The sequence below is a fragment of the Furipterus horrens genome, unplaced genomic scaffold (assembly GCF_987537825.1).
Source record: "Furipterus horrens unplaced genomic scaffold, mFurHor1.1.pri manual_scaffold_8, whole genome shotgun sequence".
Taxonomy (NCBI): domain Eukaryota; kingdom Metazoa; phylum Chordata; class Mammalia; order Chiroptera; family Furipteridae; genus Furipterus; species Furipterus horrens.
Genome location: NW_028327178.1, coordinates 52,962,832 through 52,987,659, shown reverse-complemented (window position 1 = coordinate 52,987,659; position 24,828 = coordinate 52,962,832). Strand labels below are relative to the sequence as shown.

Below are 24,828 nucleotides of genomic sequence, written 5' to 3'. Positions count from 1 at the left end.
CACCCCACTTTTCATCAATGGGTGGTTCATCCAGGTAAAAAAAAATCAACAATGAAACATTGGCCTTAAAAGACACATTAGATCAGATGAACTTTATGTGTATATGACATTCCTCCAAAAGATCAGAACATTCATTCTTTTCAAATATACATGGAATATTCTTCAGGATAGATCACATTAGACCACAAAATAAGTCTCAATAACTTTAAGAAAACTGAAATTATTTCAAGCATTTTTTCCAACCACAATGTTATGAAACTAGCAATCAACTACAGAAAGAGAATTAGAAAAAACCACAAACACATAGAGGCTAAATAAACAATCAGTGAGTCAACAAAGAAATCAAAACCCTTGTGATAAATTAAAATGAAAACACAGTGTTCCAAAATCTATGGAATGCAGCAGAAGCAGTTCTAAGATGGAAATTTATAACAATACAGGCTGAGCTAAAGGAACAAGAAAAAATCTCTAATAAACAAACTAACCTTATATATAAAGTAATGAGGAAAAGAGAACAGACCAAGCCAAAGTTACTAGACAGAAGTAATAAAGACCAGAGCAGAAATAAATAAAGTAGAATCTAAAAAATAATGAGAAAGAGCAATGAAACTAAGAGCTGATACTTTGAAAAGATGAACAAAATTTATAAGCCTTTAGTCAGATTTATCAAGAAAAAAGAGAGAGGACCCAAATAAATAAAATCAACACTGAAAGAGAATTGATAACCAGCACCACTGAAATACAAAGAATCATAAGAGAATACTAAACACAATTATACATCAACAAATTGGACAACCCAGGAGAAATATACAAATACCTAGAAATATAGTTTTCTGGGACTAAATAAACAAGAAACAGAACATTTGGACAAAATTACTATTAGTAATAAAATTGAGTCAGTACCACACAGCTTTAAAGGCTAATTCTACTGACCATTTAAAGAAGAATTAATAGCTGTACTCACACTTTCCAAAAAATTTGAAGGAACCCTCTCAAACTCAGTCTATGAGCCCAACATTACCCCGATAACAAAACCAAAGACACTACAAGAATACAAAATTACTTGCCACTATCACTAATGAACATAGATACAAAAATTCTCAACAGAATATTAACACTCCAAATTAAACAATACTTAAAAGGATTATACATCATGATCAAGTGGAATTTATTTCAAGAATATAAGAATCATTCAATATTTGCAAATCAAACAATGTGATAAACCACATCAAAAAAACAAAGGGTAAAAATCATATGATCATCATAATAGATGCAGAAAAGGCACTTGAAAAAGTCAACATTTGTATATTATAAAGACTCAACAAAATGGATATAGAGAAAACAAAGTACAACATTATAAAGATCACTTATGAAAACCCACAATTAACATTATACTCAATGGTAAAAAGCTGAAAGATTTTTATTCAAAATAATAGAAACTCTAGCCACAGCGTCAGATAAGAAAAAGAAATGAAAGTCATCAAAATTGGAAAGTAGGAAGTAAAACTGTTTCTATTTGTAGATAACATGAAACTATACATACATAAAAAACCCTAAGGTCTCTACCCCAAAACTATTAGAATAAATGAATTCAGTAATGTTCAGGATATAAAAATAATATATAAATACCAGTTGCTATTCTATACACTAGTAAAAATCTATCAGAAAGAGAAGTTAAGAAAAAAATTTCATTTATAATTATAAGGATAAAATAGGAACACATTTAACCTGGGAAGTGAAAAGCCTGTACTCTGAAATCTGTAAGACATCAATGAAAAAAATGTGAAGACAACACAAATAAATGGAAATATATACCTATACCAGCCTCTGGAATAGAAGAATTAATATTATTAAAATGTCCATACTACATAAAGCAATCTACATATACAATGCAATACATATCAAAATACTACTGACATTTTCAAAGAACTAGAAAACATAATCTTAAAATTTGTATGAAATCACAAAAGACCCTGGGTAGCCAAAGCGATCTTGAGAAAGAAGAAAAAGTTGCAGGAATCACACCTCCTGATTTCAAATTATACTAGTGATCTATAGTAATGAAACAGTGTGGTACTGGCACTAAAAACAGACACATAGATAAATGAAATGAAATAGAGAGCTCAGTAATAAACCCACATTTATATGGGCTATTAATTTATAACAAAGGAGGCATAAGCCAGGCAAAGAAAGAAAAATCAGAGACAGAAGCAGAAAAGAAAATACCATTTACTATAGCAACAAGAAAAATAAAGTACCTAGGAATAAACTTAACCAAAGAGATAAAAGACCTGTACTCTGAAAATTATGTAACATTGAAGAAAGAAATTAAGGAAGATACAAATAAATGGAAGCAAATACCATGTTCTTGGATGGGAAGAATCAACATCATCAAAATGGCCATACTACCCAAAGCAATTTACAAATTCAATGCAATCCCTATTAAAATACCAATGACATATTTCACTGACTTAGAACAAATCCTCCAAAAATTCATATGGAACCAAAAAAGACCCCGAATAGCAAAAGCAATCTTGAAACAGAAGAACACAGCAGGAGGAATCACGGTACCAGACATCAAACAATACTACAAAGCCACTGTGATCAAAACAGTCTGGTACTGGCATAAGAACAGACATATAGATAAGTGGAACAAAATTGAAAGCCCAGAAATAAACCCAGGCCTCTATGGTCAACTAATCTTTGATAAAGGAGGAAGGAACATAAAATGGAGTGAGAAGAGCCTCTTTAACAAATGGTGCTGGGAGAACTGGACAGGGATGTGCAAAACAATGAAACTAGACCACCAACTTACACCACACACGAGAATAAACTCAAGATGGATTAAAGACTTAAATGTAAGCCATGATACCATAAAAGTCCTAGAGGAAAGCATAGGCAGGAAAATTTCAGACATCACACGTAACAATATCTTCACGGATACATCTACGGCAAGAGAAATAAAGGAAAAAATAAACAAATGAGACTACATCAAACTAAAAAGGTTCTTCTCAGCAAAAGAAAACATCAGCAAGATGAAAAGGAAACTAACCATATGGGAAAACATATTTGCCAATGATATCACAGACAGGGGACTTATCTCCAAAATATATAAAGAGCTTATACAACTCAACATCAAGAAAACAAACAACCCAATTAAAGGATGGGCAAAGGACCTGAACAAACACTTCTCCGAAGAGGACATACAGAAGGTCCATAGGCACATGAAAAAATGCTCAACATCATTGGCCATCAGAGAGATGCAAGTAAAAACCACAATGAGATACCACCTTACACCTGCCAGAATGGCCATCATCAACAAATCAACAAACAACAAGTGCTGGCAAGGATGTGGAGAAACAGGAACCCTACTGCACTGTTGGTGGGAATGCAGACTGGTGCAGCCACTATGGAGAACAGTATGGAATTACCTCAAAAAACTAAAAATGGAACTGCCATTTGAACCAGTGATTCCACTGCTAGGATTATACCCGAAAAATCCTAAAACCCTAATTCAAAAAAACTTATGCACCCTTATGTTCATAGCAGCCCTGTTTACAATAGCTAAGTGCTGGAGACAGCCTAAGTGCCCATCTGTAGATGAGTGGATCAAAAAACTGTGGTACATCTACACAATGGAATACTATGCAGCAGAAAGAAAGAAGGAACTCCTTCCATTTGCGACAACATGGATGGAACTAGAGAGAATTATGCTTAGTGAAATAAGAGAGGCAAAGAAAGCAAAATACCATATGATATCACCCAATACAGGAAACTAAAGAGCAACACAAACAAACGAACTAAATAGGCAAAGACTAGAATAGTAGTCAGTAGGGGGCAGGAGGGAGGGAGAGAAGGGGGATAAGTAGGGGAAGGGTCTAGTCAAGGAGCGTATATGAATGACTCATGGACATGGACAACGGGGAGGGATATAATTGTGGGAGAAGGGACAGGCTGGGAGGGGGGAGCAATGGGGGAAAGGTGGGACAACTGTAATTGAATTACCAAAAAATAAAATTAAAAAAAAATTTCTACTAGTCCAAAAAAAAAAAAAAAACCATAAAAATAGATAAAAGACATTTCATAACACTTAAGGGAAAAATCCATCAAGATGATGTGACCCTAGTAAACATATATGCAATCAACATAGGAGCACCCAGCTATATAGGGAAAGTCTTGGGAGACTACAAAAAGGATATTGACAGCAATACACTCATAGTAGGGGACTTTAACACCACGTTGTCAACAATGGACAGACCTTCAAAGCAAAGAAACACCAAGGACATTGAGGCATTGAACAACACTCTATATCAAATGGACTTAATTGATGTATATAGAAGCTTTTACCTCACAGAAGCAAAATATGTGTTCTTTTCAAGTGTACCTGGAACATTTTAAGAGATTGATCACATGGTAGGACACAAAATAAGCCTCAAAAAATTCAAGAAAATTGAAATTATATCAAGCATCCTCTCAGACCACAAAGGCCTGAAACTGGAAACCAGCCTCAAGGAAAAAACTCAAAAACATTTAAATTCATGGAGACTGGATAACATGCTATTAAACAATGAATGAGTTAATGATATCAGGGAAGAAATCAAAAAGTTTCTGGAAACAAGTGATAATGAACACACAGCAGCCCCAAATCTATGGGACACAGCAAAAGCAGCCTTAGAGGAAAGTTCATAGAAATACAGGCGTACCTAAAAAGGATAGAAGATCTCATATAAAAAATATAACCCTACAGCTTAAAAGAACTAGAAGAGCAACAAAAAACAAAGCCCAGAGTGAGAAGAAAAAAAATCATCAAGATCAGAGCAGAATTAAATGACATAAAGACTAAACAAACAATTCAAAAGATCAATTAAACCAGGAGCTTGTTCTTTGAAAAGATAAACAAAATCAAAGAGCCTTTAACCAGGCTCGTCAATTAAAAAAAAGGAAGACCACCCAGATAAACAAAATCAGAATTCAAAGAGGAGAAATCACAAATAATACCACAGAAATACAAAGGATTGTATGAAATTACTAAAAAGAACTATATGACAAGAAATTTGACAATGTGGATGAAGTGGACAAGTTGCTGGGAACATATAAACTTCCAAAACTAAACCAATTAGAAGCAGAAAGCCTGAATAAACTGATAACAACTAGTGAAATTGAAGCAGTAACCAAAAAACTCCCAACACACAAAGGCCCTGGACCGGATGGCTTCACAGGCGAATTTTACAAAACATTTAGGGAAGAACTAACTCCTATCCTCCTCAAACTATTCCAAAAAATTCAAGAGGAGGGAAGACTCCCATACTCATTCTATGAGTACAGTTTTATCCAAATTCCAAAACCAGGTCAAGACACAACAAAGAAAGAAAACTACAGGCCAATATCGCTAATGAACATAGATGCTAAAATCCTCAATAAAATTTTGGCAAACAGGATCCAACAATACATCAAAAAGATCATACACCATGATCAAGTGGGATTCATCCCAGGTATGCAAAATTGGTTTAATATTCTCAAATCAATAAATGTAATACACCACATAAACAAAATGAAAGACAAAAATCACATGATCATATCCATAGATGATGAAAAACCGCTTGATAAAATACAACACCCATTTATGATGAAAATACTCAGCAAACTGGGAATAGAGGGAGCATACCTCAACATAATAAAGGCCATATAAAAGAAACATGAAGTCAACATCATACTCACTGGGCAAAAACTGAAAGCATTCCTCCTAATATCAGGAACAAGACAAGAATGCACCCTCTCTCTACTCCTATTCAACATAGTCTTGGAAGTTGTAGCCCCAGAAATCAGACAAGAAAAAGAAATAAAAGACATACAAATTAGAAAGAGGAAGTAAAACTGTCATTATTTGCAGATGGCATGATAGTGTACATTCAATATAGACTCCACTAATAAACTACTCGACATAATAAGTGAATTTAGTAAAATAGCAGAGTACAAAGTCACTATTCAGGAATCAAAAGCATTTCTGTACACTAATAAAATATCAGAGACAGAAACTAGAAAAAAATCTCATTTACTATAGCAACAAAAAAATAAATTATCTAGGAATAAACTTAACCAAGGAAGTTAAAGAGCTGTACTCAGAAAACTACAGAACACTGAGGAAAGAAATTAAGGAAGATACAAATAAATGGAAGCATATACTATGTTCATGGATAGGAAGAATCAACATCATTAAAATGTCCATACTACTCAAAGCAATTTACAGATTTAATGCAATCCCTATTAAAATACCAATGACGTATTTCACAGACCTAGAAAAAATATTCAAAATTTTATATGGAATCAAAAAAGACCCCAAATAGCCACAGCAATCTTGAGACAGAAGAGCGCATAAGGAGGAATCACAATACCAGACATCAAACTATACTACAAGGCCACTGTAATCAAAAGAGCCTGGCACTGGCATAAGAACAGACATATAGGTCAATGGAACAGCATAGAGAGCCCAGAAACAAACCTAGGTCTATATGGTTAACTAATATTTGACAAAGGAGCAAAAAACATAAAATGGAGTGAAAAAAACCTCATCAACAAATGGTGCTGGGAAAACTGTACAGGGACATGCAAAAAAATGAAATGACCACCAACTTAGACCATACACAAAAATAAATTAAAGATGGATAAAAAATTTAAATGTAGGCAGTGACACCATAAAAATCATAGAGGAAAACATAGGCAGTAAAATTTCAGATATCCGACATAGCAATATTTTCACCAATATGTCTCTAAGGGAAGGGAAATAAAGGAAAGAATAAACAAATGGAACTACTTCAAACTAAAGAGTTTCTGCTCAGCAAAAGAAAACATCAACAAGATGAAAAGGTAACCAACCTATATGCCAATGATACCTCAGACAAAAGTTTGATATCCAATATATATAAAGAACATATATGAGTCAACACCAAGAACACAGACAATTCAATTAAAAAATGGTCAAAGGACCTGAACAAACACTTCTCCAGGTAGGACATACAGAGGGTCCATAGGCATATGAAAGAATGCTCAATATTACTGGCCATCAAGGGAGATACAAATTAAAACCACAATGAGATACTACCTCACATTGGTCAGAATGGTCATCATCAACAAATTAACAAACAACAAGTGTCAGAGAGGATATGTGGAAAAAAGGGAACCTTAGTGTACTGTTGGTGGGAAATCAGACTGGTTCAGCCACTATGAAAAATAGTATGGAATTTCCTCAGAAATCTAAAAATAAAGCTGCCTTTTGATCCAGCAATTTCATTGCTAGGATTATACCTGAATAATTCTGAAACACCAATTCAAAAGAACCTATGCATCGCTATGTTCATAGAAGCACTATTTACAATAGCCAAGTGCTGGAAACAACCTAAGTGCCCATCTGTAGATGAGTGAATCAAAAAACTGTGGTACATTTACACAATGGAATAGTATGCAGGAGAAAGAAAGAAGGAACTCCTATTATTTGCACCAACATATGGAACTGGAGAGAATTATGCTTTGCGAAATAAGCCAGGCAACAAAAGACAAATAGTATATGATATCACCTGATACAGGAAACTAATGAACAACACAAACAAAAAAGCAAAATTGAACCAGAGGCATGTAAACAAGGAGCAGACTAACAGTTACCAGGGCCAAGTGGGGAAGGGGAGAAGAGGAGGAAAGTGGGAAAAGTGTCTAGTCAAGGAACTAATATGGATGACCCATGGACATGAACAACAGTGTGGGGGTTGACTGGGAGAGGGATGGGTGAGGTGGGAGGGAGCAATGGTACTAAAAGTGGCACAACAGTAAATAAATTTTTACAAAAGAAATTAAAAATAATCAGGGGACTTCAATAGATATTTTTCCAAAGATTAAAAAAAAAAAAGATGTGCAGATGGCCAACAGATACATGAAAAGATGTTGAATATCACTAATCATCAAGGAAATGCAAATCAAAATCACAATGACATATTACCTCACACCTGCCAGATTGGCTATAATAAAAAGACAAGACATAATAGTGTTGCCATTTGTGATGACATGGATGGACCTAAAGGGTATTATACTAGTAGATAAGATAACTCAGGTGAGGACAACTTATATATGATTTCCCTTATATGTGGAATCTAAAAAACAAAACAAATAAAACAAGGAAGATAGAGAACAAATTGATGATTGCCAGAGGAGAAGGTGTGGGGATGGGCAATAAAGATAAAGGATATTAGAAGGTGTAAACTTTTTTTATAAAATAAATGGGTCACAGGCATATAATGTAAGCCCAGGGGATATAATTAATAGTATCTTAATAGCTTTGTACCATGACAGATGGTTACTAGATTTATCACAGTGATCACTGTGATATAATGTACATAAATATTGAGACCTATGTTGTGCACCTGAAACTCATATAATATTCTATGGCAGCTATACTTAAAAAAATAAATATGTAAATAAAATGCCAAAAAAATGTAATGTGTAACATATGGTGAGATGAAATTTTTCTATATACCTTTAATATTTTATAATATATCACAGCATATATTTTTATCAATTATATTAAAAATTGAAAACAACAAATCACCTTGCCCTCCATGTAGTAAACATTTCAGTCTTTTGTCTAAAGTTTATATTTGACCCATGTCAAGTTCAAACTAAATATGCTTCATTGGTTTTTCTTTTTCATAAAATTTCTAGCTATCGAAATGTCTGCCAGAGTTTTTTATTTAATTTTTACAAGTGAACGTCATTATTTGGCACATACGTCTGGCAATGGGGAGTTTGCAGTTAGTAGAAAGAAAGCTACAAACCATATGGAGGAATTGTAATGCTCTATACAATTCCCAAAGGAACATGAAAGTGAAAATCCTCATTTTGCAAAACTCGGCATCCTGTACTGAATAGTTGTCAGTGTTCTATAAATACTGGCAAATAAGAAAACAGAAATAACTCCATTTTCTTCCTTTTCTCAAAAAAATATAAGTAAATTTTTATTGAAGAAAATTGTTTACTGTTGAACAACACAGGTTTGAACTTCAAGGGTCCACTTACATAAGGACATTTTTTCAATAAATACCTTTAGGTTTTTTAAATTCGAGGTTGAAAGTCTGTGGATGTGGAAGGGTCTTGGAACCAAATCCCCCATGGATACTAAAGAATGATTAAGGTTTGGGGGGAGTCAAAAGTTATATGCAGATGCAGATGTGGGTTTTCAACTACACAGGGATTAGCACCCCCTAACTCCGGTGTTGTTCAGGGTCAACTGTACAGTTGTGTTTTAAGACAACATGCTGATTTGCACTGTAGTTCAGTGCTCCTTTTCTGTGTTGTACACAGCTGGAACTGGCAACATAGTAACCGTACTCCTTTTACTTCTGCAAAAAAGGTGGAATTCCTTATATGCAATTCATGTTCTTGTGTGTATTTTTATGGGACAACCTTATAAACACAAATCTGAATAATTTTGTTTGCTTAGTAAGCTCTTTATGAAGGGCTTACGTTTAAATGAATGAAGTTAGTTATGGGTTTATCCTAAATCACATTTTATACCTTTTCCATAAAATAATTTTAGGAGAGTTAGGGCAAACACACACTAAAAGGAAAAGTATATAATGCAACATGGATTAACTGAAACTAACCACCAAACATAATAATGTGCTAAATTAAAAGAGAAATTATGCTAAAGCTAACTTCTGTACACTTTCATGCACCCTTTTGTTGAAATGTGTGTATTTGGTGGGACAGCTCATGGAGAGCAGAGACTGGGCTGTGGCTATTCTGCACATTTAAGGTCCTCAGACTCCTGAGCTTTGCCTACATTGCAACATTGTTCATTAAAACTGGTAGTTGAGAGCCTTATATTAATATTGGCTACTAGTTATCTACCATCTACTTTGTGCCAGACACTGCACAGCTGCTTTGAATACATGTTTTTATTGTATTTGTGTGAAGATGCTGTCAATACTCATTTTAGAGATGCCTTCACTAATTCATAGACATAAAGTGAGTGTCCCAGTGTTATAGCAGATCACAACAAGTAGGTGGAGTAGAGATTCAAGGCCAAAGTTATTTTACTGCAAGAGCTGAGTTATTACTGTCTGAACCACTGAGTTTTCAGGTACTTCATTTTTGGTTTTGATAGTAAACTAACACCCTGAACTAAAGGGAAATTAACATCATTGGTATCATCTACTCAAAATATATGAAATAGCAAACTAGTTTAAGAAAGTATAAAAGCTACATAACATTGACACTGAAATGTACATTTTTATATAGAACATATTATATATTTTATATCTGTAAATTTTATATTAATAAAATAAAATGTGAAACTTTTATTAGGTAAAATAAATACACATGATTACATATTAATTTATAAAGATATCATAACATATATAAATCAAGATAGCAAGGCTCCTGATGCCCTTTTTAGGGAGATTCTCTAACTTGGTCTTATTGGTCTCAGTATTTTCTTCTGATGGTCTGTTTATGAATTGTCAGAACATTGTGTCCAACCCCTGTTCCTGAAAGCTGAACACTACCAGAGGTGGGTTGCAGACTGCGATTAATAATTAGCACTCTCTAGTGATTTTCCTATAGATCTTTATCTCATTAAATTTTTACCTCAAACTATAGCATGACGTTCATATAAAAATGAGCAGGATTAAATCTTATACAAACATAAGAACTTCAAGTAAACTATAGAACTGATATATTAAAGAAGTGTAGTATTTTAAAAGTCTGAAGTCGAGTATAAGCAGTTTTTTTTTGGCAAATGTAATAAATACTTATCAGACTGTACAGGAATCTCCCATTCCTCTGGCTTTTAAACTATTGAAATTATAGTTATCAGAAATGTCTACTATAGTCAACATTTGTGAGAAATAAAACAAATTAATAAATAGATATCAGAAGTTTGTTTTTTACAGATTTCAGATCATATCATGGCACCAGTTCAGAGTCAGCCCAGCATTCCACACTTCCACAATAAATGCTTATTCTTCATAATGAAGAATATGACTGTATCCTTAAGTATCTTCTAAATTGTCTAAAACAGATGGCTTTTATTGAATAGTTTTGGTGCTTTATATAATTCCTTCAAAAGAGTAATCTTATCTATGGACTGTGCAGTAACTGCATTTATCCAAATAGGTAGCCACTCAGAATTCTTTTTCATATACCCATTGCTTGCATTCCTCACTTTCTTGCCTTATTTAAGGATTAGGGCACAAACTGCCTAGACTGTCTGCCCATCTTGTGTTGCCAGTATGGTCCCACAGCATTCTACCTCATTTCCTTCTACTGGTCTCAGAGTCCTCTGCCTGCTCAGTTCCTTCGAGATTCTTAAAAATAGATTGTGTGTGTTTCGGTCTTCCAATGTGTCCATAGTTACTTTAGTGGTAAGCTGGTAGAAAAAAGCATCACAGAGTGCCAGTCAGACCGAATCTTAAACCAGAAATTGTATAGTCAATCATCTTTAAAAATACATTATTTGGTAAGGAAGTTAATTATTTAGAATTTACATTTCATTTTAGAGTAATTTGAAAGTAGTTTTTCAAAAGATGTAGAATCCTTCATTCATAGAGTATTGTATATTTGTGAATATTCTTGTATAAAGTTTGTGAATAAGCTTGTCCTAGTCACTACAAAGAGTAAATTATGGTATTTTTTTTTTTTTTGTTTCAGACAGACCCTAGTCAACTAAAGTGATAGCATAAAACATTCATTATGCTCATTCAAGACCTTCTGGAGTTGTTATATTTGAATATTAAAAAATTTATGAGGTTTAAGGAAACAAATGTAATACTTGTTCCCACTTATTGGGGCAACTAATATGTAAATCAAAAACTGAAAAGCTAAAATGATAGAAATGTTCCACACATTGTATGTATATAGCAAAAGTGTATATATAATTTATATTAATTAATAAGGACTTGTGTTTTGTTAAATTATAAATACTATATGGACATAAAAATAATTACATGTCTGTTTATTGACATGGAAAGTTACATTATATATTATTAAGTGATTAATGTAAATTTTAAAATAGGATGACCCTTATTTTGTATGTGCAAGTATGGATGTGAGAGTTTAGTGTGTTTGGGAGGGTGTCCATACAAAAATTAAAAATGTAAGTATTTTTATGTTTTATAATGATTATATTATTTTACAAAGAAGGAAAAATGAAGTGATCACCCTTAGTCGTTGGAAAATCAAGACGTGTTATAAAATGAACTGACAGAGTAAAATAGAGATGAAAACCAAAGTATGCAACTTAATGATAGGTACCATATACATAAAGGAGTGTCATCCAGTTACTGATGGTCAGAGCAAGAGATAATGGACATTACAAAACAAGTAGAGGTGAAAATGATGTTTTAAAAATATATAGGTCATTTAATATAAAAATTATTAATTAAGGAATAGTGAAGAATAATTTTTTTCCTTACCACTCTCTTTTACAATTACTTTTAACCCATTAATGACAAATCTAATCTGGGAGTTAAGACTCAGAAAAGTTTACATATCTCATAATTTAACTCAAAATGCTGAAATTGCTCATTAACAGGGAAAATTTCATTGCTTGGGGGTATATCATCCATTAAAGCAGCCATTTCTGGGGTTTAAAAGTTTTCAGCTACAACTCAACACAAGTGCATGTTTAATATTTGCAAAGTAAAATGTCAGTTTTACTAGTCAATTTTTCTACTGGTCAATTTTTCTCTTAGAATTTCACATTATGTTGAACACTCAGTGCATGGTAAAATCTTGACCCTGATTGGTACGAAAATCTTTTCCTTTCAATAGTTAAAAATAATGTAAATGACGCTTCCACCAGAAAACTTGTAAATGATATAATTTCTGATATTTGAGTGTTTCCTCACTAATTGCTGTGCCAAGTTGCACGTTCAAGTGCTTGGCAGCCTCTATAATATATAAAAATACTTTCATTTTTATGGAAATATGCTGGCAAAAATATACTACTTCCATGAATTATTCATCCTTCTAATTATTTTGAAGAAAAACAAAGGGACTGATCCAAGTTCAAGTGGCTCTCAATGTCTGAGACACACTTGGTGTAAAACTCTTCAATTAGAAGATAATCTGTGTCTCATTTTACCACTGCAAACCTATAAGAAAATCAAGTTACCTTTTATTTATGTATTAGAGTTTGAGCAAAATTGATTAAAAGAATAATCAAAGTAATAAATGAAGAAATATGTTAATAAAGTGAGCAACCAATTTACAACATAAAGGTAGCAAGTTTTGTGTTTTCAATAACATTTATGAAAAATAAAATTATAAATGGGAAGGGACCTGCTGAAAACTCCTCAACGTTTTATTAAAGAAAGAGAAAAACCCAAGAGTGACTTGTCCAAAGAAATACAAATTACCAGAAGCAGAGCTGTTAGCACACAGACGTCCTGTTTCAAGTAACAGGCAAAGCCCTGTAATTTTAAATCACCACTTCAGAAAAATTAGAACCAAGAAAAAAATAATCATCACTATTTGCAGGTTACATACTGGTGCACGGCTTTCTTCTGCCCATGTGTATTTGTACAGATTGAACTCCTGCTGGGTGTACTGAGTGTTAAAGAAAAGTAACATAGGAAACTTATAGGTCCTAGTTGAAAGAAAGGTGATGGAGGAACGGGTCTGATAACAAATAACTTCTACTATAGGCATCCGTATGCTTTGACAATTTTAATTACATATTGTAGCTAAGTTGGGGCAAGACAAATATTAGGAAGGAGAATACCAAAAGAAAAGCGAAGAAGAAAAAAAAGACAACAGCACACCCCCAACAGTATGACGAAACAATGAGTAAAGAAATTAGGATTGTTGGTTCTGGAGTCCTGACTCTCTCTACCCTGAGTTTTCTCAACTGCAAAGGGGATATGATAACACAGGGGAAAATTTTTTTAAATAATTCCTCTTGAGTTTGATTTTCCACTGTTGTAGACTTAAATAGGCATGCTGATTTCAAAACTGTAGCTAGTTTTCTTCTATCACATCAAGCTTTTTTCTGTACAGCTTATCTTAATGCTACCACTCTAGGCTGGATCAAGCCTGGATTGAGGGAAGCACTAGCGCTCTCCTATTGGCTGAGAGCAAACCTCCCTCGAGTGGGGAGGGATGAGGGACAACCTTGGAGACCAGCGACAGGTTCATACTTGTCTAGGCTATTCAGTTACACATGAGACACTGTGGTGAGATGTTGTGTGACACTCTAGAGTGAATTGTATTCTGAAGCATAGTCCGAGTTCTTGTCTGTATACAAGGAGTTAGCAGAATTTATTTTTTTATTTACATACATACTTATTTCCTTTCCTTCAGACCATGTCTGCCTCTGCTATTTCTCGTCGTAAGTGCCTAAACAACCCTGATTCGTTTTGTTCTATATGTGGCAGTTTCACCATTCCCACTCAAAGGCCAAATCAAACATCAGCACATTTGTCAGGCAAGCCTACTTGCATATTTTAAAGTAAAATTTGGTGATCGAGATAATTCTTGGGCCCCTCATGAGGAGTGCAAACAGTGTGTTGAGAGTTTATGGATGTGGATGAAGGGAACACGTGATAAATTGCCATTTGGTATACCTATGGTTTGGCGAGAGCCCAGAGATCATTCAAGTGACTGTTACTTTTGTATAGGGAAAACATCAGGCTATAACAAGAAAAATAAATGTAAAATAGAGTATCCTACTCTACCATCAGCTATACGCCAAGTGCCTCATTCAGCTGAAATCCCAGTTCCAGTTTTCATTGAACTACCCTCTTCCAAAAAACAGGGGTATGGTAAAGAACTAAGTGACAGAAATGATGACGATTTTGAAACTGAAGATGACTCAGTTCATAAGGGATTTGATCAGCATGAGTTGAATGGTTTGGCACATATTTGGGACTATCCAAAAAGGCTTCAGAACTCCTAGCATCAAGACTGCATGAGAAGCGGATCTGGAGGACCCGGAGGCGAGCCTATGTCGGCGGGGCGGGTTCTTGAGGATGGGAACTTAAACAATTGACCTGAGCCTTTTCTAGTTTTCTAAAGTATGCATTTAGGAGACTTCCGGCCAAGATGGAGGCTTAGACGGACGCGCTAGGTCTCCCTCCACAACTAGAGAGGAATACAACTACTTCAAAACAAAGAATAACTAGAAATTCCAGAAAATAAAACTACACGGAAGCCCAACATATGAAGTTATAAACCAGCGGCGCTCTTTGGGCAGGTAGGACGAGCGAAAGGGGGCGGAGCTGTTTGCGGTCGCACCTGGGACAGCGGCGGGGAGAACAACCCCGGCTGCAGTCGAACCCCCGGCAGCTCGCGACCCCAACGCTGGGGAAAGCAGCCACCACATCGCCTTGAACAGTGAGGCCCAGGGGGGCGGGAGGACGGATCCCGGTCTCCTAGTGGAATAACTGTGTGAATCCATCTTGGACCCTCGCCCCCAAAGAAAGCACCACAGGGCTGCGAAATAGGTCGCGGACAGGCACCGGTCGCTGGCTTGTGACGACAAAGCACCACGGCACAACAAGAAAGGCTGCCAAAGGGCGCCGGTCGCTGGGTCATTACGAGTACACAGGCACTGCCCCCTACAGCCGGCCCAAGAAAACAAAACGCATCTGTCAAAATGAGGCAAACAACTATAGAAATCCCGGTGGCACAGCTCACCAGGCAACAGATGGAGAACCTGACAGATGAACAGATAAGAAACCTGTCAGATGCTCAGTTCTGGGCCATTGTTATCAGGTGGCTTACAGAATTCACAAAAGATCTGGAAAAAGATGAGAAAGAAGCGAAAAATACTCATAACGAAAGGAACAAAACCACATACGAGACAGATGGTGAGGAAATAAAATCCAGAGTTCATTTCAACAAACCGGAATATGGAGAAGGAACAAGCAGTCAACCAATGCAGCGAGAGGAAATGGGAAGCAACGATGAGAGGATCAGAAATCTCTGGGACAGCTATAAAAGGCCCAACATAAGAATCATTGGTTTGCCAGAGAGCGAGGAAGATGAACTAGAACTTGAAAAATTGAGTGAAAATATAATAAAGGAGAACTTCCCAGACTTGGGGAAGGAAATAGACTTATAGGTCCAGGAAGCACAGAGAGTTCCAAAAAAACTGGACCCAGGGAGAACCACTCCAAGACACATTATAATCAAAATGTCAAAAATTAAAGATAAAGAGAGAATCTTAAAAGCAGCAAGAGAGAAGAAAAGAATCATGTACAAAGGGGTCCCAATTAGACTATCAGCTGACTTCTCAAGGGAGACCCTGCAGGCAAGAAGGGACTGGCAAGAAATATTCAAAGTAATGAAAATCCAAAACCTACAACCACGAATACTCTATCCAGCAAAATTGTCATTCAGAATAGAAGGACAGAGAAAGTGTTTCCAGGACAAAATAAAACTGAAAGAGTTCATTAGATCCAAACCACTGTTATATGAGATGTTAAAGGGACTGGTTCAGAAAAAGGAGGATCAAGACAATGAAATCTAAAATGAAAACTGCATCACAAGAAACAACAGAAGCTAGGGAATTGAAACAAAGGCAAACTAAACAGGCAACGAGAGTGGAAAAAGAACTATAGGTACGGGGAACATATTGGGGGTGGTCAACAGGGAGGGGGAATGGGGAGAGGGAGGGAGATGATATAGGCATTAAGGATCATGGTAGGAGGGAATGGAATAGACAGAGAGGTTGAGAAGAACTGTATGCACAACTAATGGACATGATCTAAAAGGGGGGGATAACTGGAGGGAGGGGGGCCACCGGGTGGAGGGGAGCAGAGGGAAGGGAAATTGGCACAAATGTAATATTATAATCAATAAAACACATTAAAAAAAAAGTGCATGAGAAAAATTTGCTTGAAAAAGGAGCGAAGTTATCCTACATTTTTTCAAGAGAAAGTGCTTTTTTGCAGTACTTTTGAAGTGACAGTGGCTTTGTGTATTGCCAGAACATACATGGTTTAATGGAGGAATTGGGAATTCCAATCTATAACGCAACTGAGTGGCAACTGTTCATTGATAGCTCAAAGTTTGAAGTGTGTTCTCTTCCACAATGGTATTTTATTTGGTGCAGTCCCAATTGGCCATTTAGTTTGTTTTTGTGAAGAATATGAAGACATAAAGAGAGTCATTGATCTGTTGCAATATCACAAGCACAATTGGATCATCTGTGTTGATCTTCAAATGGTCTACTTCCTTCTTGGTCAGCAATGAGGATACACCAAGTATCCCTGTTTTCTGTGTATGTGGGACAGCAGAGCTCATGAGAAGCATTGGGTGGAGTCAAATTGGCCTCCAAGATCTGACCTCATACCTGGTGATCCAAACATTCTCCATGAGCCACTTGTTGACAGAAAGAATATTCTACTCTCATCTCTGCACATAAAACTGGGTCTCATGAAGCAATTTGTTAAAGCTTTGCCAACTGAAGGAGACTGTTTCAAGTATCTCATTTTGGCATTTCCTATCCTGTTGTTTGAAAAGATAAAATACCTTAATATGTATGTTTGGTAGCAGAACTTTACTACTTGTACACAATTTGACTTACAGTAATCATATATAGCCTTTATACAAATAAAATAACATTAAATAGTCTATTCGGGTAATTTTTTCTTTATTTTCCTTTGTATGTACATTTTGTATGATATTTAGGACAAAGGAAGGGTATCCGGTACTTTAAAAAGTTGACAAGATAGAGAAAAACTGGGGTCATTTTTGGCTTCAGATGCCAAAAGTTAGTCAAAAACAAGTGTCAGCTCTAACTAACCGAAAATTGTGTTCCCCAGTGTAATAATACTTGGGGGGGTTAAATTAGCTAATATATATGAAATTAGCATGAAGTATAAGCTGTTTTTATTGCCATGTTAATTTCAGGGAGAATGCTCATCTCTTGATTTAAAATATGGTTTAAATGGTTAGGATTTATTTAAAATCTTTCTATTCCCACCTAAAATTGGGATGTATAAGGCATTGTTAAAATCTTATTTTTATTTTTCATATTTATTGCTCTTTGAGAAACAAAGTTCATACTTAAAGCTAGATGTAAGACTAGAGTGAACTCAGATTTAAAACTAAAAATGCAGATTATTTTTTCTGTCTTATAACAGGAATGGGAAGAAAGGCGAAGGCATCAGCAGCAGTTGGGAATAGACTGGGATGCCATCAGGAGCCCCACTCCTCCCTCCCAAGGCCACCTCTGCTCATGGATCCCCTCTCTTCTCTAACCCAGGCTTTCTCCATGTGAGAGGAACAGGGCCACTATGTGAATATCATCAGGGCTGTGCTCACATGATCCTGGTTCTCTGACTGGCAAGCAGAAATGTTCCTACCAGTTAGGTCAAGCCAGCTAGGAAAGGCTTCATTTTAGACTGACTTAGTTGATCAAGTGCCCATTCTGATGACCTGTAGTCTGGGGGATAGGGTGCTGTGAGGAGTGGCCAGACCACGCTGCCTCGGTGGTAAGGGAGGGAGGCAGGGGTAATATGACTTGGAGCCTCTGAAGAAGTTCCTGGGCTTGCAGAAAGTAGTTCCCAAAGAAAGGAAGTTTCTATAACTTCTTTCTGTGATGGAAAGAAGAAGGGAATGTGAAACAGACAGAAGCTAATAAGGGGTTTGGGTGCAGGGGGGAGGGAAAGGGAGAACAGGAGAGTGAGAAAGGAGAGATGGAGCTTTGTTCATTTTGTAAAGGAGTAAATGTTTATGTCTCAAGGAAGGAATGTCCTTTTACACTTTATATAACAGTTCCCCAGGCCATTAGATACTGGAACTTGCTCTGCCTACTGAGTGACATTTAGTCCAGGGTTTGTTTCTAGCCTCTGGTCTTTGTGATCCTCCATGAAGATTTCAATTCTGTTGTTGAGAAATCTATGCTATAAAGGGAATTTTTTTAAATTGGAAGAATCATAGTCATTTCTAACTACTTCTAAGAGTGCAAAGGAAAAATCCCTCTTACAGATTGTATCCATCTCTCTATGTTATATATTTTCTTTTCTTGTCATTGTTGCTGCTATTTGCTTTTTCCTGAAGCATGTGCCATGCTTTAGAGTTCTCCATATTCTAAATCTCATTTTGAAAGTGTCAAATCAAGGAAGTCTGCCAGCTCTTTTGGTTTTCTCCACTTTTTTCTCCATATTGGACTGCTCTGGCAAAGGATAATAATATTACCTTACCATGTAAAACATGGTTAATGGCTTTAAAAGAATTCCCCAGCAACTGAATAATGGGCTGCTAAAAACATTCTTGGTGCCAAAGGATTTGGATATGTCTGTTCCATTTATTGTGTGTTTCTTCTTTCATCATGACTAAGTGCTCACAAAAGACATAAAAACATAACCCTCTTGGGTATGTGGTGTTTGAGGGCAGAAACCATATTTTAATATATTCAGTCCTATACCTAACATATTGCGATGCTTAGCAAAGTATCAACAGCGAACAATGACGGATGCCTGTGGAGGGTAAGAGACTCAAATTATTAATTAGATTGATTTCTAGTGCATAGAAGGAAGTCATTCCATCATCTGTATTGTGTTTGGTTGAGTGGCTTAATAATGCTTATTCTAAGGATTTCTGGAAGTCTGGCACAAAACACTTAACTTGTTCTGCCTATTAGAGTAAGTTTACTTTTCTCAGAAATAAAAAGGTGAAACCCATACCTTAATTAAAGCTTTGTGTTCTAAAAGCCTGATAGTGCAGTATAGCAAAGTCATTTATTTTTATTTTACTTTGATAATAAATTGAGTCTATTACAGAGAGTCTTTTAAATTTGTTTAAAAATTAATTTAGGGATATACTGAAAAAATCTGAGGAAATGCAAATGTAGAAAATTTTAAAAGGTGTTTTCTCATTGGAAGCAAGACAAGTAAAGAAAAATAGCATCTAAACCCCCTCCCAACACTCCCCTCCCACCCCCACCCCACCTTCCCTGGACCCTTCCTGCTTGGTCTGTGCTCAGACTGTCTGGTTCTCATTTGGCAGGAGTCTCTCAATCCCTCCTGCTTCTTAGTTTGGGCCAGCAATTGCCAGCTGTCCTGGAATACAATGTGGTTTCTGACCCAGGCTTTGGATTTCTCCCCAATGTCTTAATTGTTAGGCTCATAGGGGAAGGATAATTGTCTTCAAAGAATTCCTGAGATAGAGATTCTTAACTGTTTTGCATGTGACTCACAGGACAGATTACATGCATATGTTATTCACTCCCCTTGGGCAGGAAAAATTCTTGGGCTGATTAACTAAAATTCCATATCATTTACTTCTGTTCAGCAAAGCATATTGGAATTCAGTTGGTAAGAGTAACTTTATCCAAAGAGATTAGCCTGAATCTGCTTTAAATTTGTGTGTGTATGGGTATATAATTCATATCTGAAATGTAGTCTTATTATTTTTAAAAATTATTTAAAAACCTCTATCATGACCACAGAGTATGAACCCAAACCCCATGCTGAAACACCGTTTTGTGCTGTCTTGGGACTGGTTCAGTCCTCAGAAAAGACACTACTCCTGCATAATCTCCCATATTTCCCCCAAATCTGTCTGCTGTTAAGGAGACAGTGGCCACCTGTAGATAAAACATGTGAGGAAGAGTCCTCAAGAAAGAAACATAAGCACCATCTTAGTTTATTGTGACTTTAGGAAAAGAAGCAGGGTAGCTTTTTAGTTGCCCCTGGAGAACAGAGCTGAATTCACCACTTCCTGTTTGCAGAGCTAAATTGTAGAGAAAGCAGTAATTATCTGCTGTGATTATCAAGTAACTAGTACAAAGCACAACTTATAAATTTAGGGATACGTGGGTGTTTACTTGAAATAGTTACAGAAATTAAAATATTTTTTTGCAAATAACTAATGTCATGAAAATGTAAAACTATGGGTTAAGCACAAACCGTTAACTTTTATATAAAAATATTTTTATATACTCAGCTGTATTTTGCTGAGTAGGATATACTGCTCCTCTAATCATGTCACTTGAAACAACATTTTTGCATTCAGAAGACTTCTGATTTAAATATTTAGCTTAAAACATAAAATGTTTATCTTGTGTTTCAACATTAGTGAGATAAAGGCATTGTATATAATGAGTTGGAAATTCAGAGTGTTTGGGGAAGAAAAAGTTTTACCTATAGGTTTCTCTGGCTAGTCTAATTAAATTAACATAATGCAAACTAACAGGAGAGAAACCATTTAATTGTATAAATTTGGGAACCCCAAAGGTATGAGGCTCCCAGATAGTCAAGCCATTGAGGTTTATTTATTACCTACCATGGTCTAAGGAGAAGATGGTATGAGTCTGAGACTTCATAGGGGAGGAAGAAAATTTATGGGTAGGTGGGAAGAGCAAATATCTGGTAAACAAATGAAGAGAAGTCTTTCAGATGTAAAAAGAAATTATCTTTGATAAAAGCTGTTTTCCTCGTATAGGCACTAGTATCCAAAGTCTTTTAGGAAGTTAAGGGGGAGGTAAAAAGAAAAACTTCCTGTGTTCTCTGTTTCTTACAAATAATCAGCCTAAAATAATCCTCATGAAAGAGACAAATTTTGCTCCCTTACAGTGTCATCTAGTTTTCTATATGCTATACAAAAGTAAAAGTTTAATTTTAGAGAGTACAACTTATATTATGCAGTTTAGCTAACTTTGACTAGAGAGTTTTGCTCATATTTTTGTGAACCAAACACAGACATTTAAAGAATGATTTAGTGGGCTACTACTGCCTTACCGCAGGGAAGTGTGGTTGAGATTTGTCCCATTAACTCCAGATGTGAAATGCTCTCTAAAAGGCCATTTGGGGACTGAAGGAAACTAGAGATGCATCCTAGAGAAAACAAAGTCTTCCACTTAAGTTAAAACTAAATGCCTAGCAAGGTGTGCAGAAACAGGACAAAACTATCTGGACATTGGATGTGCACTAATCACGTTCCTTTCTTTTGTTACAGGCTCAACATGGGAAAAGACATTTCGGCAGATTGGCTTTGAAAGGTAAGGGGTTTAGTGTGACTCCACTTTTACTAATGCCCTATTTTATTCTAAGTAAGTTATTGATTATAAATCAGTGGTATTTTTACCACTACTTTAGTAAGTGAGAGTGTGCCCTTGGGTAAGTCATCGTTTTGCCCCTTGAGATTCAGTTTCTTGGTAAACCAGAGTTTTGCATTATAAAATCCTTGCCTGCAATCTGAGTGGACATGAAGATTACATGGAGCAACTTACTTGAAAATACTTCTTAAACTGTAAAACTTTATAAAAGGTAAGTTGTATAGTTAGAGAATTATAGGGATTAGAGTTTACTTTCTTCTAGCTTATTCACCTCATATGTTTGATTCGGTTCTATAGTCTTAGTGCATAGAAATTTATATTGATATCTTTCTAATTATTAAAATTATTTGACATTAACTCTAAGTGAAAGGTTGAAATTACATTACTCTTTAAAAATCCTCACCCAAGGATATGTTTTATTGATCTTTAGAATGAGAGGAAGGGAGAGAGGGTGGGGGCAGAGAGAGAGGGAGGTGGGGGGAGAGAGAGAGAGAGAGAAACATTGACTGGTTGCCTCCACATGCACCACAACCACCATGGATCAAACCCACAAGCTAGGTATGTGCTCTGATCAGGATGGAACCTACAGTCTGTATGGATGACGGTCCAACCAACTGAGCCACCTGGCCAGGGCAAGATCACATCACTCTTAGCAATTCCACACCTGCATCTCCTCCAAAGGAAAAAAATGCATCATTATAATATTAGAAAATGAAGAAGTAGGGTTCATAAAGTTACTAAATCACCTGTTCTTGGAATTGAATGGCAGCATATCAGACAGATCTCTCCCAGTAGCATTTATCATCTTATATTGAGCTTGCAATGTTGATATAGTTATAGAAAGAACAAAAAGTAATTATTTTTCCTCTAAAAGTAGATTTTGAGTAGTTCTTTTTATCATATTGAAAGTGTGTTTTTTATGTGTGTTGATCAAGATGACAGAGTTCTTACAACATATAAGAGAAATAATATAATTTAAAATGTGTTATTTCTCTAATAGTGAGAGAGACTAGCTCATCACTTAGCCAACTGTGATAGCATTTTTGTGCCACTTTAAAATTGATTCAAAGATTTATTTATTTCTCTACATACAATTCTACTCAATCAGCACCATCACTGTTAGGTATTACAATAAGCTCTCATAGTCCTTTAGGCTACTGGGGGATACTGACTTAGATGAGAAGATCCCACAGGCCAAATTAAAATAAAGAATGGAAAATCAGGTGCAGCTTCATTTCATGGGAAATTTTTTTCCTAAGCATCTTTCTATTCTCCTTTCACATTCTGGAAAATGTCAAACATACATAAAAGGAGAGAGAAAAGAAAATTATGTACCAAAAATCCATTTTCCAGGTTCAGTAAGATTTTGTCATACTTGCTGTACCTATTTTTTGCCTTGTATTTATAAAAAAAAAAGTCAGACATTATGTTATTTTGGCCCTATCTAGGTCAGTATACATCTCTGACAACATGGGTGTTTTCTTCCAGAATTGTAATGCTGCTATCATACCAAAGGCAAATAAGAATAAATCCTTAGCATTCTTTATCACCCAGTGTTTAACTTCTCTGACCATCTCATAAAAGCCCATAAATTTCATTTTGATCTCTCAAGTCTCTTTATTCAGATGGTTTTCCTCAATTCATTTGGTTTTTCTTCATGTCATTGACTTCTGAAGAAACCAGGTCAATTGTCTTGTAGAATGTCCCACATTCTTTAGTTGTCTGTTTGTGGTATCATTTTGCTTGTTATTCTATTCCCTATTTGTGCAAACTCAGATTGTCCCTTTTCATCGTTGGGAACAACTTCATGTTAACTTCTTGTCCTTTTGACATAGGACTATTGGTCTTTTTTTATAGTTTCCATGTTTCTAGCACAACTAGATATATGTACTGAGTCAGGCATCCTCCAAGGAGCTCTTCCTTCTTTGTGGAGAATAGTTTTTGGAAACCATAATCTAAATACTAGGAGTGCTCATCAAGTCTGAAATGACATTTTCCTGGGCCTTTTCAATAGATAGAGCTAGAAAATACCTTTTTTAAGAAAAATAAATCCTGAAGTCATACAATATTTTCAATTTAAGTGTAATCTTACAGAATTTTTAATTTTTCTGATATTACCTGTTTCATTTTAAGGGAAATGTAATATTTTCAAAATAATACTAACACTAATATTAACACTTATAATAAGGTTACTGAATGAAGTGTAAAAAATTTTCACTTTGTATCAATTTTACATTTTATCTAAAAAGGTAACATTAAAAAATGAAAACCAAGGGAAAAGATGGTGGTAGAGTAAGTAGCAGTCTTGTCTCGTATCATGGAAGGACTTGGTGAACAAACACAGAGCACAGAATGAGTGAGAGCAGCTTTCAGATAGGGTGGCCGGGGACAGGAGCATGGGAGCAGCATGGGAGAGGGCAGGAACCATGGTCTGCACTCTCCAAGCAGAGTTGCTGGCTCCTCAGCCCGGCGCCTCCTCCTCACCAAAACGGGCAGCTTCTGACCAACTCATTAGCCAGGATCTGCTTGGAAATGGTGCTCCCACAATAGGCGCCCTGACCAGTGAAGTCTGGGAGGGAGTCAGCAAGGTTTGGTGAAACAGTCAGAGGCACAGGAAAACAGAGACTAGCCTGGACTATAGAAACTGTGTGAATTGAGACTTGGTGAGGACCCCCTGGGCTGACAACTCTGTTCCCATGTGAGCACCAAGGCTCTGCCAAGCAGAAATGTGGAACAGAGCCATGGAGAGGGGCCCACATGGGAGAAAGCTGAGGCAG

The 24,828-nt window shown here is 35.9% G+C and overlaps 1 protein-coding gene across 6 annotated transcripts in view; it reads left to right on the top strand.

The window, feature by feature from the left end:
* PIEZO2 (piezo type mechanosensitive ion channel component 2) overlaps positions 1-24,828 on the top strand; it is a 641,878-nt gene that overhangs the window by 291,104 nt on the left and 325,946 nt on the right. For all 6 annotated transcript variants that reach the window (XM_090285823.1, XM_090285821.1, XM_090285819.1 and 3 more), the window contains exon 4: positions 21,952-21,994. In XM_090285823.1, coding sequence (XP_090141949.1) covers positions 21,952-21,994 — 43 coding nt within the window. The remainder of the gene's footprint in view (positions 1-21,951; positions 21,995-24,828) is intronic.